Source organism: Dermacentor silvarum, chromosome 6, assembly GCF_013339745.2.
Source record: "Dermacentor silvarum isolate Dsil-2018 chromosome 6, BIME_Dsil_1.4, whole genome shotgun sequence".
Classification (NCBI taxonomy): Eukaryota; Metazoa; Arthropoda; class Arachnida; order Ixodida; family Ixodidae; genus Dermacentor; species Dermacentor silvarum.
Window position 1 is genome coordinate 110,182,121 of NC_051159.1, and position 17,758 is coordinate 110,199,878.

Below are 17,758 nucleotides of genomic sequence, written 5' to 3' on the forward strand. Positions count from 1 at the left end.
ACCAGTTTATCTGCGTGCGCGAAGCCTCCGCGATGCATTGCGAAGAAGAGCGTGCTGCTCAGCGACACAATTCATCACTTGTCATCGATTGCCCAGTGATGGTGTGTCCGTGGGCATGTACGCAGAATTTGAGTGTGGTGTTCACTCCAATGCACTTGCCGATTGCCTCTGCTGCTGAGCTAACAGCGATCGCAGATGGATATCATAACGACAGCGCAGCAATCGCATTTTGGCGGTTGAGGGCTCTTGTGGGCAGTTAGGAAGTTAGACTCCGAACGCAGGAAGGTGTTGCAACTGTTTAGTGTGCCGCGCTTCTCATGAGGAAATACCATCGCACTGGGTCTAGAAAAGCGAGGGTTTCTCGACGCTGATCGTGTTTGCGACACTGCGGCTCCGATACATCACCGATGACAGAGCAGCCATCTCAAACGACAGCTGCGATACGTTGTCGCTGGAAAACACACGCACTGCTCAGGATCGTAGTCCACCACGGTGCATCGACTCGACGCCTTGCAAGCAGCTACAGTGGCGTGCCGATAATGATTTGCTGTGCGCTACGTCGCCACAATGCAGACAATGAACCGTGTTGTGGGGCCATCACAGCCTAAGATGATAGATGAATAAGCCAGCGAAAGTCGCCGATTTGTTTTTCATAGTGGTGCTCAGTACAACACCGATGGCAGTGCGTTGTGCGTGTTTTATTTCGGTGGTCAAGATTGTTGATGCCTCTCAGTACCACATCACGTCGCTGTCGCCGGAAAATAAGTTGGGCGTGGCCCAACCGTGGTGGGCGCGCGTACAAGAGTTACAGGCCTCACGCGGGGCGTGACCTATGGTTTTGGCTGACAGGCGAACTCGTGCCAAACTCGTACATCGCGAAACACCCCTCGAGGTGAACTCGCGATCATGGTGGCGGCAGCAGCAGCCTGTGTCATCGCATCCAGCGGCAGCAAACGTCAATATGTCCGCCTGAACCCGTTCACCTACATGACCGACGTAGAGTTTCAGCGTCATTTTTGGCTTTCCAGAACGTCAGTGCGCTGGCTGTGTGACGAGTTAGGCGAAGGCCCTCGTCTGCGGAGACAGCGTGGTGGGCAAATTATGCTTTCCGAGCAGAGACTGGTGTGACCAGGCTGCGGAGGAACAGTTCGTGCGCTCGCTTCGGCTCTTTCCGGCTTCAAGCGCTGTTCGTTCACCGCGCCCCAGCCCAAGGCCAGGTCCGGCGTCGTCATCGGAGTACTGGGGCATCTGCCAGCACCTGGGGTTCAACAAGGACCAACCAACTTGCGAAGGCGAAGCGGTCACATTATATAGGAAGACTCAGAATGGACCCCACGCTGCCTTTCGGTTCAACAGGTGTCGAAAGCAGCAGCAGCAACAGGTGCCTCAGCCATCTGAACGACCACCTCTCCAGGCGGCAAATGATTTGGCTCACGTAGTGCGTGAGCAAAAGCGTATACATAGATCGGCTATTGAAGGAGATGACCGGCGACTTGTTCCCTCTACCGGAGCACGCCATCGCCGACTGGAGGAAATACCCACGTGAGGTCGAGAGGGACGATCTGCTGGCGCGACCTCCACTCGGTGGCTCCAGGAAGATAGCGCGAATTGACGAGTCCCTTCTTCGCAGCGAGCAAAAGTACAATAGAGGCCGCCTAATGACGGGCGACAACGTTCCCCCGAGCCGCCAAAATTACGGCGGTGTTCAAGATGGTGGCCCATAAGTATTCGGCATGGTCGGCGTGACCAGAGGGGTGCTGCGACTTTTCAAGGTCGACCGACGAATGGCGGCGACGCTAGGCGCCATTTTTGCAGCCAATGTTCAACCGGGGACCATTATTAATAGTGACGAATTGGCCGCATACAACTGTATCCCAAATTTAGTGGATGCTTACGCGACTATGCCTCAATCTGCACTGGGAGACAGACGGGCGTTCACACGCAAAAAATAGAAAGTTATTGTCAAAAAGTGAAGCGCCACCTCGTCAGCGGTGGGTACAGGGTAACAGCACCGATGCTAATATAACATTTAGAAATGTTTATTGCTATTGCGCAAAACACTACTTATATACTGAGAAAAAAATAAAAAGCCGCAGTCTAACCTGAGCAAACACGGAGGCTCTTCAAGATAACGTAAAGTAGCAGTTTCTACTGTAACTGGCTCCATTGTCAGTGACGGTATATATCATGCCTCCTGTATTTATAGAAGTGGCTCTTTGTAAGGGCCCTGACAGAGCTCTGACGTTTCAGTGCGATAGCAATTATACGGGTATTCAAGGCCGGCTCCCGCCGCCATCATGCGTCCACGTTATCGAGATTGTGTGTGCGGAAGTCACGTGGAGGGAAGACCGTAATTGACATAGTCGTCACCCACCGCGTCACGGCACCGGCGTCCGTCAGGCCAGAGTTTCGTCACCGGTTAGCAGACTTGCGCAACCATCCAGAATCACAGCCGAATTTCTGGCGAAGCTGTCTCTCTTGAATAGTTGCACTCAGGGGCGTACATTGACTCTAGGTGAACCACACACATGCCCCCTTTTGATCATTTCGTGCATATAATGCTATCGAGCAGTTGTTAAAAATTTTCGCAAGGGCTGTAATTGACGCACACATGTTTAACAACACGCGATGATTTAACATCTCCAGTTCTCCCCATTTTCACTAAGTTGATACCGGTGTCATTTAGTGTTCCGCATGCGTTGTCCATTTACAACTTGCTTATAACGCTGCGGAGCACCTGCATAAGTAATTTATTGCAAATGCGATAATTACCGCACACACTTAGAACTGTGCGTACACATCACCCATAGCATGTCCCTATTTTAACGAAATATAAACAGCGTATCTTGCTTAGTCCACCCAGGGTGCATGCGAAACTTAATGTGAACCTCGTATAACGAATTAAAATAATAAAAAAAATCGTGCAGCCACGATTTTTTTTTGGGAACGAATGGGAACGAATTACCAGCGAAGTTGTTTAGGCTGCATACACGGACTGCATACACTATGAAACCATATATATATATATATATATATATATTTATATGCTATACGGCACCACACTACGCCGACACCAAGATTTGTTGCCCGCTTCGCCTCGTGAAACGCGATATTATCGCTGTTCGCTTGCAAATGCGACTGGAAAGGACGCGACCTCGGAAGCTGTCGACAAATAGGCTAAATGCGAACAATAAAAAATTCCGCAGAGACACTTGGGACCTGCTTGCGCGTGGGAATGCGAAAGCATTCCCACATATGCATGATTTCATAATGTATGCAGCCCTTTTGTGAAACCCTTAGTCAGCGAGATGGCTGAGACGTGACGTGTGCAATAACGCACGCACTAGGCACACATTTAGTCAGCCAGAACCGTGGAGCCGCCGTGGCGTCGGGTAAAGCGTGCTCATCTCGCAACCCGGGTTCGACTCCCATCCAGACCGAAATGTACCAAGTTTTCCTTTCAAAGTCATTAATTTACTTTGTTTACAGGAACCTCCTTGAAAAATTTGACGTACATCCGAATATTTTAACTTGTTTCTACTCTTTGCGCCGTCGACCATTCCTGTCCATGCGCCGTGATACGGACGTAAGCAGGCCACGACACGCCCCCCCCCCCCCCCTCCCCCCTCCCCCCCCCTTTCCTGGGACCGCATGCGAAGGGCGCATACGTGGGCTAGAGGTAAACAGCTGCGCTGTAAAGAATTCAAATGGGAGTGCGCCCCCCCCCCTCCTCCACTGATTGATTTCATTTCATTTCATTTGATTACCGTAAAAGCCCCATAGGAGTATTACATAAGGGGTGGGCGTACCTATATTTGTTATATATCAGTTTCAGGATCACAGAGCCCAAAACATGGCGTCTAAGACGCTTTCTGGTCGCTTACGTCCTCCGCAGTACGGCTACCCGCCGTGGTGATGGAAGTAGCGGCGTTGGCTGCTAAGCCCGAAGGCGTCGGATCAAATCGAGGCCGCGGCGGCCGCATTTGAAAAAAAAAAAAAAAAAAAAGCCGTGTGCCGTGCGTTGGGTGCACTTGAGAACCCCGCGTGGTCTAAATTAATCCGGAGTCCCCTACTTAGTTTTGGCAAGAAAAACCGCGGAAGTTTTTTTTTCTCTCAGTATGGGTTAAGCATGGCCTTCGAGATTCATTTTCATTAAGCGCTGAGGTGAGGTGGGTGGGGAGGGGAATATAATATATACACGAAGAGGGGCACAGAAGGCGAATTTATATTTTTTCTTGGAAAACTAGGCAAGTAATAGTGTTTTATTAAACAATGAAATTTGAGCAAGAACAAAGCATGGGTAAGCATAAAGTATTTTAAAACTAGCAAGCATGCCTCACTGTATGGATATGTTTTTATCCTTATTTCGCTGTTTTGGTTGTGATAATTTTGCAATGAAAGCGTTGTGGTGCATTCATAAACGTCCCATCTGACATCTCCTTACCTTATTCTTTCCTGTGAGTATCGCGCGGCGTTTTGTTTAAGTGCCTCGTAATACAAAACAGGTTGCCGCGTACAACCTATGGTCCGGCAGTTTCCTGGCAGGAGAGGAGGCTGTCGCCTACGGGATCTCCTACTCCTCCGGTGAGTTGTCACGCCATCTGGTTCCTTTCCTCTTACATCTTATCTGAATGCAGTTTTCTCAAATGCTTTGTAAATGACAAAACATTAAACCAGTTCCACGCTTGTGAAATCTGATTAAACAGCGGAGCTCTGCAAGCATAGGTGTATAGCGTAGTAGGGATGACGCTCGCCTTCGGACCGTGAGTACCCGGCTTGAAAGCCCGTCTCGCCAAGAAAGTTTATATTGTTTTTTTCGTTCTCTCTCTTTCTCTTTTGTTATCTCTCTCACATTCTTTATTCCTCTCGCCCATAGCAACTTGTGTTGCAATCATCGGCACAATGCAACTATATGGTTCCCATAAATGCATGTGCTGCAAGCGTGGGTGTATAGCGCAGTGGTTATGACGCTCGCCTTCGGACCGTGGGTACCCGGGCTCGAATCCCGGCTCACTAGGAAAGCCAATTTTGTTTTATTTATTTCTCTCGCTCTCTGTCCTTCTCGCTCTGCACCTCCTCTCCTCCTATGCTCTGCTTTCACTACTGTTCAACGCTCGGCACGGCTCAACCTCGGCCTTAAGCAGCTCCTCTGTTAATAGAAAGACGATCCGCCATGGCTCTAAGACAGCATGATACCACACTGACTTTTGTGCCATTGCAAATGCGTAGGATTTGAAGTGCCATCGATGACGAAACTTGGCTAACGTACGCATGTTCAAGACAAATCAAGAGAAAGGGAACTTCATTTCTTGTAGCACATAAATAAACGTCGAACGGCCTACTCTGTGAGCAGTTATGTCCCTACGCACTACCTATAATAATTTTTTTTCTGTCGCGTGCTGACGATTTAAAGGGGCCCTGAACCACCCCTCGGCTTGGTGAAATAACATAGTCCGCGGGTAGCATACGCAGCTGTGAACACCTCAGCCAAGTTTTGCTGTCGTACGCGGTGCGCGGAGCTCGGAAGCGGAGCGCGAAGTCACCTTTCTCTCAAACGCCCTCGTTTCAACAGAGCCATGACCCTCAATCTCTTCTGCGTGCTTTATTACGAAATAAAGCGCATTCCAATACGCGGCTGCTATTCGTCGTTGCGGTCGATTACACCGCGGCCACCGCGGGGAGCTGCCACGAGTCCACTAGCTAAGTGCACTGCGGCTCTCTGAGGACAACCGCGTTTGGCTTACGTTTAGCGCGGCATAGGCACCAAAATCGGAAATTTTAACTGCGCGCCACGGTGACGTTTTGAAGGCGGAGCGTTGTGGCCCCCGCCCCACTCCGCCGTAGCCTTCGCAGCGCAAGGCAGCGCAAGACAAGTGGCGTGGTACCTTCTTGAGTAATCACTGACGCTCTCGCACATTCGAAAATGTGCAGCACTATTAGGATTGCGTGAGCAGTCTGATTCGCAAGACTCTTTTGCAACAGAATCGGATACAACATTAAGAAAACTTCTAACACAGCGGATGGGTCCTGCACCAAGCGATAAATTGATCAATCAGCGAAGAACGTTCACCGCTAAATAAAAAAAGGAGCAAGGAAAAAAATAACAATAAAGGCGACATGCGCGTGTAAATACAAACAGCTCTCCGAATGTGAGAAAAACCCCAATAGGTGTAGTTGGGTTACATTTGTTACAGAACAAGATTTCGTGGAAACTCACGTCTTGAAGTGCATTCCGAAATGAGACATACGGTGGCGCATAAAATTTGTGGTGCGCTTCACTGTTGAGACCACGACTTATTAACGTATATAAGCTTTTACTAGTGTGAGGTATTTCAGGGGCAAAAGGATGGTGACATATAAATGTGCTTGGAAAGATCTACGAAGAAGCGCCATGACAAAACGATCCATGTGGCTTCCGAGCTGGCACCATTGAAGAAGAGAAGTGAACCAATAACTGCTCAATATGTGGGAAGACTACGGGAACAAAAATAAAAATAAAAATAAAAGGCAAACACAAATTCGTTAACAGTGTTAACATTTTGCTGTGGCTTGATTTTTTTTTATTGTCAGGAACGCAGACCTTCCGCACGCGCAAGGTCTGCGTGCGGAAGAACGGAAAAAAGAACATTTGGGGCAGAAACTCCTTACTGGAGAATTGTCATATAGTGCGTATCATTCTTTGTAATCATCACTTATGAAACCTATAATTTACCCTTGTAAGCAAGAGTGCCGTATATTAAGAATTAAGCAACCGCAAAGAATACCAAGCACACTGTGACGAAATCACCAGTAAACTCATTTTTACTACCGATGTTGTGTTTGGTAAATGAGAGAAATGTCGCTGTAGTGCTATTTTTCTCGCATAATTTGCCCGCCGGCGCGCTCGTATTCGCTCCAACGCATCCTCTTCAAAAGTTCGTGCCTGTTGTTGAAGATGCAATGCTATGGTTGCTTGCGTTATCCGCGCGTTCATCGTCTGCGCGTTCATCACCCGTGCAAGCTCTCGCTTGCGTTCTGACTGCGTCTCGGTAAAACCAAATTGAAACGTGCCAAGCGTCTCAACGCGCTCGCTTGCGCGGGAAGAATTTATAGGGGTGTTCTATTCCGTTTGTCGGTGCGTGCGTCCATGGCGCAATATTAAAGAAAACAAAAGCATGCTTGGCGTAATGGTTTCAATGTCGAGCTTCTGTACAGAAACATCGTGTGTTCGAATCCTGCATTCGGACCATCTCAGTGGGGTCTATTTAATTATTTACGAAATAGTCATGAGGCCATTTGAAGCCAGATGGGCGAAGTTTAGGCAATTATATGTATTAACCATCACTCCCATGCTGGCTGACAAAATATCGCGTGGGGAGGTTCGTGCGCCAACAAGTAGGTGGCGCTAAGCGTACAGAGGTTTGTGTATTCACAGAAATTCACCTATTCAATCCTAGATGGTGGTACAGTTTTTTTGAGGGGACGCGAAACGGAAGGACGAACTGAAAGGAGCAGAAAATGACCCCGCAGACCTAGCTAAAGAATGCTACGCATTAAAAAAATTTGTCGCAGTTTCACCCTGAAAAGCGAATCGCCAATTGCGATAGCAAATTAGTAGAGAGCTATACGGAGTAAGGATAGTAGTTTTATCAGCTGTATTAACTTGGACATGCAGCAGCACCAGCAACGCGCAGAACTGTTGTCGACGCCGTCGGCGTTTTGCCCGCGTTCGCACCGAACGCGCGTGGCGTTTTTATATAAATACGTATTTGGTGCCGCAGCTAAACGTCGCCTCCCCCCCTCTCTCCCTCCCGTCCCCCCACAACCTTTCGCGCGACGGAAAATTTTGCGTTTGCTCTCTATATATGGAAAGGAGGAAAGAGACGCTTAATTCTGCAGCCCTTCAGGGAGCACGGCACAGAACGCGCGTTTGCTCTCCGACGTGCGTTCGCTCCCCGTGAAAGCGCGCGTCCCTCGCACCCTTTCACTCGCACATACAGCGTCCGGAGCGCGGCGACGATTTCATCGCCGTTGACGTCATACGGAACCTCACGGCGACGGCGACGCAGACGGCAGAAATCTGCTTTGGAGTGTCCATGTAATTGCTATCGCAATAATATGAAATTTCATACCGCAAGGTCGTGCTTTACAAGCGGGATGGAGCTAAAATGGGTCGCGATGAAGACAAAAAAAAAAAAGAACATATCTTATGAAATCAGTATGCACGATAATCGGTGTATGTTCAGACCGAGAAAAAGCCACTTTGCTTGCCCTTGTCTACGCCAGGCATTCCTTATTCTGTAACTACAAAATTAAAGTTCCATCCGAAGCTCTTCTCTTCACAGTGACATTTATATCGCAGTGAAGGAAAAATATATCATTGCAGCAGATGCGCAAATGTCTTTGCTTATATTATTGACATAGCAAAGGACGGGATCTGGCAAAGTTGGATGCAAAAAAAGTGTTCTGGCTGTCAATGTAAGTTCCTCGAAAAATTAAAGAAGCAAGTAGGAATAGCTGCTTTCTTTGGTAGTCCTGTTTTTGTTCTTAATTGTGAAATTAAAGTCCAAATCTCAGAGTGAATATACAAAGTGCCGAGCACTTGTAACAAACATATTTTTTGTGTCAATAGCTTCGCTCAGTCAGGATATTTATGCATTTCTGGTATATCTCAGCAGTGCTCACTTATACAAGAAAACGAGTATTTTTATACAGTCATCAGGGCAAGTAGCAATATGTATATATAAGTAACAGCAAGGTGTATGTGTAACAAGATTTTATGCAATAAATTTTAATTTACTCTGCACAGAGGACGCAGCACTTGTTTTTTTGCACGTTACCAGAGACGTGAGTGGCTAATGAGCCTAAATGCTATAAATGATGGTGCCGGGACTCTTGCAGAGCACAAAGCCATCATTAAGGCCAAAGAACCGTATACCTTTCATGATATGTGCTCACCTAAATTGAAAGCTCACCGATGTCTCAGATGGCGCGTCGCAGAGATCGTGTCTACTAGACTGCTACCGGGGTTTTAGTTTCCCAAATTATGTCGAACACATTAAAATATTGTGAAGACAAAAAATGAGAGAACTGTGATTTTCTAAAATGACTGGAATTTGCAATAGCGAAGAGACTACTTTGTGGTTGATTCAAGAAGGAATGGAAAGCTGCTTTTCGTATCATTTATTAGTACCCTCAATTCCCGAAAGCATTACAGTGTGAAGTGATTGATGCTACGAGTTAAAAAATTGTCGCAGTTTCACCCGAAAGGCGAAGCACCAATTGCGATAGCAAATTAGTAGAGAGCTATACGGAGTAAGGATAGTAGTTTTATCAACTGTATAAACTTGGACATGCAGCATCACCAGCAACGCGCAGAACTGTTGTCGACGCCGTCGGCGTTTTGCCCGCGTTCGCACCGAACGCGCGCGGCGTTTTTATATAAATACGTATTTGGTGCCGCAGCTAAACGTCGCCTCCCCTCCCTCTCTCCCTCCCGTCCCCCCACAACCTTTCGTGCGACGGAAAAATTTGCGTTTGCTCTCTATATATGGAAAGTAGTAAAGAGGCGCTTAATTCTGCAGCCCTTCAGGGAGAACGGCGCAGAACGCGCGTTTGCTCTCCGACGTGCGTTCGCTCCCGTGAAAGCGCGCGTCCCTCGCGCCCTTTCACTTGCACATACAGCGTCCGGAGCGCGGCGACGATTTCATCGTCGTTGACGTCATACGGAACCTCACGGTGACGGCGACGCCGACGGCAGAAATCTGCTTTGGAGTGTCCAGGTAATTGCTATCGCAATAAAAAAAATGCCCCTGGCCCGGTTTGGGTGGACCAGAGGGCAGAGTTGAGCAGCGCCCATTGGAATCAATAATTTTCTGTTTTATAGCAGATATAATGATTTCACCCTCGTTGCTGCTTGCCCAGAAAGCGCGCTTAATAAAGAATTAAACTCCACGAGGACGGGAGATACATTTCATACACACATTTAACCCGGAAAACCTCAATAAAATATTTGTCATGTTTTCACCTCAATAATTTCGACTACGACGAGAAAAATTTTGCGAGCTACAGAATGTGCGTTTCTTTTTCCTTCTTTTTTTTACGTTTCTTTAACCCTTTTAAAATCACACGAGGCATAGTAAGGGAAGGCAGTGAATAACCTTCGCCGCCATAGTGGACTCTGTCACTGTTGCGGTGGCCGCCAGTCTTTCTTATTGCAGCATGCAGAATACAGCTGAGACCGCCAACTATAACGGCGGAGTCCACCATTTTATATCTAGAGGGTCCGCTCTAAGGCTTTGCCAAGCTGTCGTCTCCCAGTCGTGTTTGTAAAGCGTGCTTCACCTGGCGCTTGGTAATATTGCAAAAAAAGCACCTCATGCTTTGTGGCATACCGCAACTATTTCTCCTTCCAGTTCGCAAAGCGCCGCAGTAAATTTAACCGTGAATCTGGCGGGTTTAATTATTGTCTGTGCCGCCACTAAGTTCACAGGTATTCTTTTTTTCTTTTTTTTTTGCTAGAAAGCTGCTTCAGAAGTCTGCAAAAAGGTCCGTTGTAGGGCCTTTCTGCTCTTTACTGAAGATTTCTGTAAAGCGTGCTTCGCCTTGCACTTTTTGTTACTGCAAAAAAGCGCCCCTAGTGACTCGACGCGCGCTTTCGGAAACGGCGTAATTTTGATGGCGTACAAATGGTTCATGACATAGAGATGAACGATGCATGATAATTCAGGTGCCACGCCTTGACAATCGTCTGGGAAAGCCATATCAGATTGACGTGCTCTGCTTACTAGTGTTGCAGGTTGGAAATGTTGCAAATAAATGGTGGACGATGCCACGTAGGCAACTAGCAGAAAGTGAAATGTAATTCTCGTCTGAAAGTTCAGGAAACATGACTGAAGGGCATGCTCACTATCGACCAGACTTGTCGTTATAGTGCTATAACGATAATGTGGTAATAATCGAGTGTTCTAGTAACCCAATAAAGTATGCTACAGTGAATGTTTCAATGGCGACTGTGAAATAATCCGTAATACCGGTGTCACACGGGCACTTTCGATTGCGATCGAGCCCCTTCGGTATAGAAGTTTCTTTTTATCATTATCGGTGATGATCATTGCTGCGTGATCCAACAGTGCGGATCTTGTTTGGTGAGCTCGAGAGATTAAGGCGAGGCTGAGTGGGTTCAAAACACGAGAAATTGCCTAATGTGCGGTAAACATAGTAGGGCAGACGCAAGCCTACGATTGCAATCGAGAAGCTTGATTGCGATGCACGGATTGCAATTGATTGTATCCAGATCGAGCAAAACTGCGATTAAAAGTGCCCATGTAGCAGCAGTCGATACGAATCGGACTCGAGCGCAATCGATTGTGCTCGTGTGACACTGTATAAGAAGCTTGTTAATTACCCAAATTTTCCTATTTCACTTTGAAAGTATTAAAGTTAGCGCACAGCTGCTATTGGGCAAGCAGTGGCGTAGCCAGAAATTTTGTCCGGGGGGGGGGGGGGGGGGAAGGCTCACGTCGCAGCGCGGCCTCCTCCTTATAGAATTTGCCGAGGGATCACATACATGAATAATAACTGCACTGCCATTGCCAATGCCACTGTATATTAGATACTGCAAACAAATTATTGAACGCTACGCACTGTCCAGTAAATATGTATTTTTTCATAAAAGAATACATTAGTATGCCCCGGAAATTGTGGCAGAAATAACTGATATCAATGCGTCCGCGTTTTTTTGTCGATTTAATAAGTAAAGAAAATATCACACTTCATTTAGAACTTATATCAGTTCGAAACCAGCAAAGCATTACATGCAGCTGATATGAACAACGTAAAGGCCATGAAATGAACAAGTTGAGGACAAACATTTTGATGAATCTTCGTCATTCAAAAACCTTGTTTACATTTTTGTACCTGTCCAATGGCCAGAGATAAAACTCAATGACGCTGTCTTTCGTTTCAATAGATTGCGCGGGAGCAGCTGTTACTGGTCGTGTATTGTAATTATACCGATATTATAGTCGCAACAGTGAGTGAATATAAAGCGCAGGAGTTCTGCAAGATATACATTAAAAATCTGAAGATAGAGTGGAATATACAAATGCGAAGATACAACTTGATAAAGGGCAAGAAAGTGTCGCTGGAAACAAAGTTCATTGCTTGTATACACAAAACTTCGCAACAAGATATTTAAATATGCGTATAAGTAAACAATAAATATACGTGTTTAAGCAAACGTCACTGTATGTAATGCGTCAAACAAGACAAATAAACATGTTGCGCAGTCACAGATAGTAAACTTTATGCATAGAAAGACACACGATCTAGGCAAGAACAAAACTATGATCCCAGAAATCGTGATATGTACTTGGGCCATGCGGCGGTCGGCGCAGCGGTAGAATAGAGGAATAATGCTGAAATCAGTACGAAAATGTGTAATTTAACTGTCTGCAGAGCTGAAACAAATATTCTGCACCAAAAATTAAAGAAGGGTATTGCTTCAGTTCAAAAAAAGAAGTAAAAGCAGGTAGCTAAAAAGAAAAGAAAAGGCCAAACGAAAGCCACAGATGATGCGGCAAGTTGAACTACCTAATATCCGAGTGTGTTTGTTAGGAAACGCCGCGGGAGCCGGGCTTTCAATCAGCAAGGTTGGTCAAAATTGGTTATTGATGTCCTCATAATTTTCGTATTCGCATGATAATTTTGATCATGATCCTAACTGTTAGAATAACCGGCGAAGATTTCTGCAGTTTTAAAAGCTAATGAACGGTCATACGTTTTCATAATTACGCGTTTATGAACCTGAAGGAACATAGCTTTTTATTTGCATTGATGTTTGCTGCTTCGCTATCTAAACACAAACTTCACTCGGTGGTGAAGTTTAGTGCAGCGGTCAGTGACTTCGGACACGTTGATGCCGACGACTCTGTGGGTGTATAGAAGCGCCAGCCTAACCATGCATTCCTCAGACGTTGTAGAGTGCAAGCAGTTTTTTAGTACTCTCATGTTAAAAACTCATGTTAAAATGCGTTATGTGACTCCAGGTGCAAGGGCGTTGTCACGAAATTCAGCCTGAGTTCGCAATGTGCGTTCCGGAATGTCTTTTCGAACGTGAAACAGACATTCTCTTTGCGCTGGCAGTGGTCAGAAGGGTGACTAGAATCTGCAGCAGTTTGTACACATTTACATAGAATCCACAGTCGCAATGAGAGAGGGCATATATTCCGGTGCTAAAACATAAAAACACTCCTTCGATATCGGTTGCATGCTTGTTTAGGTGCCTTGCACAAACAGTATAAGCTGTTCGATTTCAGCAATATCCGTCGCTTCGTCAGCAAGTACGGAGAAGCGGCCTCCATCGTTTACATTTGCATCTAGGCTTTCTTTGATAATTTCACCACAAATTTCTATAATTTGTTTTTGCACATCTGGGCTGGGGCAACTTTCCAAATGATTCTTCAGATACGTATCTCCTCAATCAGCTCACATGCGAAAAAGCGCTCTGAAAATACCAGTATTTTTAGCGGGGCCATTGCTTAAACCCATAAGACCACTGTCCCTATGGCCATGGAGAGCGAAACCTTGCCGCCCGCAAGGAAGAACTGGCTCAAAATAGGCTGTTAACTTTCTTCTGTTTTCTCTTACTTTACTTTGCCTGCCCTGCTCCAGCTGATCGATCACATTGGGCGCGCTTTCTGAAAATGTTTGGAGAAAATTATCAGCTGCCAGCTGACAGTCACGGTGATATTTAGTATTTTTCGTGTTTGTGGAAGATAGCGAGCGCGTGCTTCTATTTCTGGAATGGCTTGGACACGAGGGCTCCAGTGCGCGCATGTTGGCCCAAGTTTATAAGAACATTAAACCCATAAAGTTCCAGAATTGATAATCTAAAGCGCGCCTTTGGAAATGTCAGTGCACCTTTCGCGTCAAAAGTGTGAGAAATTTATACCCATAAAGTTTCGGAATTGAAATCCATGCGCTCCGTAGATTCCGCGGCCGCTGCGAGATGCCGCAACGCGCCCGCTCGCTATCGAAAAGCCCTTGAAAGTGTGTGCTCGGATGGGGCTCCTTGCGTTATGTGACTCAGGTGCAAGGGCGTTGTCACGAAATCCAGCCTGAGTTCGCAATGTGCGTGCCGGAATGTCTTTTCGAACGTGAAAACGACATTGTACACAAAATTCAGAATGATTCCCGACGCCGGTAGTTATGGTCGGCGGTGAATGCCAGCACGAAAAAATTCCGGGGGGGGGGGGGGGGGGAGGCGCTGAAGCCCTCCCCTGGCTACGCCCTTGTGGGAAAGTGAAGCCTGTCACAAGCTAAAAGCGTGCACACTTGACAGAAAATTTTATAATACCATCAATTTTGAGATACTCGTCGCCAAAATCGGTCACAAAGTATATTGGTGCCGTACAGTATAGATGTGTACCGAAAGTAAGTGTAACGCCAGTGGATTTCTATGTAAGCTTTCAAACAGCCATTTAAAAGCTTTTTTTAAAAAATCAAAAGTAGTGTTACTTTTGAATTCCGCAACGTCCTTCCTAGTATTTAATTAAAATATTAATAACATAGTTTACCCAATGAAGACTTAAATGTGTGAATATCTCGCAGTTTGTGACCCCCTCCACAGCTACGAATCTTGGCCAGCAAAAATTATAATTACATCGAGAATCCTCCATCTTTATTGGAATGAAGTTACTGATGACACCTCCTGCGCATTCCTGTGGAGTTGAAATTCACGTTAGTGCTGGTGGTATACGCTTTCAGGGGCATCTCTGCCAGGCTCGACTCCTCGTTGCCGTGGCAGAAATTGCGGCCGCTGATGTGTGAACCGCGTTGAGCGAATCGCCTTTGACGCAGGCATGAACGTGAACGTGAGCAGCGGCCTGACGTGGGCCGTGCTTACGTGGACGCTGCGTCACGACGTGGTCGAGCAGGTGCTGCTCACCTGCTGCGAGCCCGAGCAGCCGGACGCGTGCCCCCACGAGGTGGTGCTCAACAGCAGCGCGCGCAAACACCGGCTGCAGGGACTCGAACCGTGGCGGGCGTACGACCTGCGATTCTTCCGCTACGAGGGCATGGCGCTGGTGCTCAGGAAACGCTTCAGGACCGGGAATACCGGTGAGCACTGGCTTTTTGCGACATCAGGTCTATGCGGTCGTACAGGATAAAGTTAAAGCTGAAAGCTGGGCTAGTTGGAAGCTAGACATTCTGTACTTATTTATTTACCAATGTTGTGAAAATTTTGTACAGGCCCATACAGGAAGTTGGTTGCAAGAAACATAAAAAGTGCACTAGCATAATAACATTAATGAAAAAAAGTTGTGTCAGTACTGCAATACTACATAAAAAAGATTCATTGTTTCGAGCGAACCAAAAAAGAAAATGGCAGAAAAAGGGCTTAATAAAATGCACACTATTAGCCGTGTCAAGTTTCTCTTGTTAAGGAGGGTTCAATGAACTGCTAAGTTTAGGCACCACAATAAGTGCAACACAAAAGTAAATGTAGTATACAAAATCACTGATGCCATTGATCCATTGACCAAGTACTAATCCTACGCGTTATATTGAGTAGAAAAAGGAAACACTTGGGGAGAGAAAGAAAGAATGACAGGACTAGAAGGACGCTGGCAAGGGGGCGGGGGGGGAGGGGAGGAGGTAACGTGCAAAAGGGCCTGATGTACTAAATAGTGCCATATTTAGAGCTAGGAGAGTAGCTAGTTGGAAGCTACACATTTGTAACAGTGCTTGTAGGGAAAAGAAACACTCGAGAGGAAACACTAATTGTCATTCACCCGTAGATAGCACGAAACTACAAAACAAGACCCTCTTTTCCCTCTCATGAAACTTTCTCCGCTTTGATGATATCCGCAGAACCGATTTGCGAGATTCAGTGTCCTCGCGTTTTGAGCTGTCGATTAACTGGGCCCGCCCCGTTGTTGAATCTACTAGCCTGCCGGTTAGCTCGAATGGGTAGAGCGACCTACCCGGAAAAGCGCTGGTTTTGAATTCGCATCGGTATGAGTTTTTATTCAACTGGGAGACGGTTAAGGAAGTTCATATTGGTTTTATGTGCAGCTTGGTGTTACTCTTGCGTGAATGACAATTTTTCCTTTCATGACACTTCCTCCACCATGCGAATTTCCGCAGAGCAAGTTTGCTAACACAAAACAGATTGGCAAATCTGGACCCGAATTCACGAAAGCTTCCTACGCTAAAATGCCAATCCTGATGCCGGACATAATATTATCGAAGGCGGTTGGCCAATGGCCGAGAGTTCTGACGAAAGAAAACCTTTGTGAATTCGGCCCCTGGTTCTGATGAGCCAAATGTGTTAGAAGAAGGAAGAAAAGAAAGTGCCATAACATAGATGTTTGGGTTTCTGTCGGTGGCGCGCATATGTGAACACGTGGCGGGCTATCTCGTTTCGCTGTTATCCAGAAGTAACGGTTTGTATCACGCAACTTCTGGAATGACTGGCGGTTGTTGAGTACACAGTACGTGACATAGCCGATTTTTTTTCTGTGACTGGAATAGTTTTCGGAGTTAAGGGGTGTAGCCGACATTTGTGAACAAAATTAAACTTGGCGAGAGTTAAAAAAAAGTCTGTTTGTCTTGTATTGCTGGTTCGCGATAACGCTAAATATGCCAGAATTGTGGTAAAACGTAATCTTGAGAAGACAGAGTGGATTCGCGCCTGAGAGGGCTATTACATCTCGACAATATATGTTATTGAGAAAATTGACGCTAATCACTTTACGCAGTATACTGGAGTAAACATCCATACACAACATAATTTGTTGGGCCCTTGTTGAAGTTACAGGCGGAGCTTCGCTTTCTAGCGATAGCCATCTCAACTGTAACTTTCAAATATAAACAAGGCGCGACCTCAGCGAATGCACCTTGTGAGTCATGGGTCACAGCTAGGTTATCAATCACTCACGAAAATTAACCCATAAAAAACTCATAATATGCTAAGTCTGCACTTTATGCACACCTGAAACAGTCTTTGACGCTGGCGGCTTCTGTGAATGTATTTTGAAGGCAACACCAGGCAATATTGTAGGAGTTGTGTAGGACGAAGTTGTGTTAATCGCAAAGAAGCTGTTCTTTAGAGGATGGCGGTGTGAGGTGTGAGAGTTTGCTGCTTTCGCAGTAAACAATTTCATTACCAGAGAAGTCGATGAAGTCTGCTTATTTTTAATGCATAGCATTATATGGCCAAGTCGGTCGAAAAATTCCATGGGAAGCCAGAAAACCCCCTTCGCAATACTAGGCGAGAATGCGCAGTTTAAACCCATTGTGTGCGCGGTTGTTAGCAGCTATCCGGAGTACAGTGACAAATGACTCATTGTCCACGATAACAATAATCGCGATGGCACGAAACATTCGACAAGCCCGTCCGCTTTCACCGTTCCCCATACGCCATACGTATAAAGGAGGCGTTAAACCTAGTTCAGAAATGCCTAAGACTATACAAAAAGGGGAATAGCAAGCAATTTGGAACACAGTGATAAACACGCGACCAGTGAGGATGGACGGGGACTAAAGGAGACCGAAAATGAGAGGATGCGCCACTAGTGCATTAATTATGCCTGTACGCGCAGCTGTCCCCCATTTTGCTGCCTATGACAGCGTTAACGCGTTGGTTATGCCTCGCCGGGCATCGCACAAAAAATTAAGCGGAAATTAACAAAGAAACTGTTGAAGATATGCGTAGCATTATATGGCGTCTGTGGGGTGCGGAATGGATATGTTCGGCAATGTAAATATCTGC

General features: G+C 46.3%; 1 protein-coding gene across 2 annotated transcripts in view; it reads left to right on the forward strand.

The window, feature by feature from the left end:
• Nucleotides 1-17,758, forward strand: part of LOC119456821 (receptor-type tyrosine-protein phosphatase delta) — a 46,877-nt gene that overhangs the window by 4,574 nt on the left and 24,545 nt on the right. For both annotated transcript variants that reach the window (XM_049668631.1, XM_049668632.1), the window contains 2 exons: nt 4,506-4,584; nt 14,842-15,102. In XM_049668631.1, the coding sequence (XP_049524588.1) occupies nt 4,506-4,584; nt 14,842-15,102 (340 nt within the window). The remainder of the gene's footprint in view (nt 1-4,505; nt 4,585-14,841; nt 15,103-17,758) is intronic.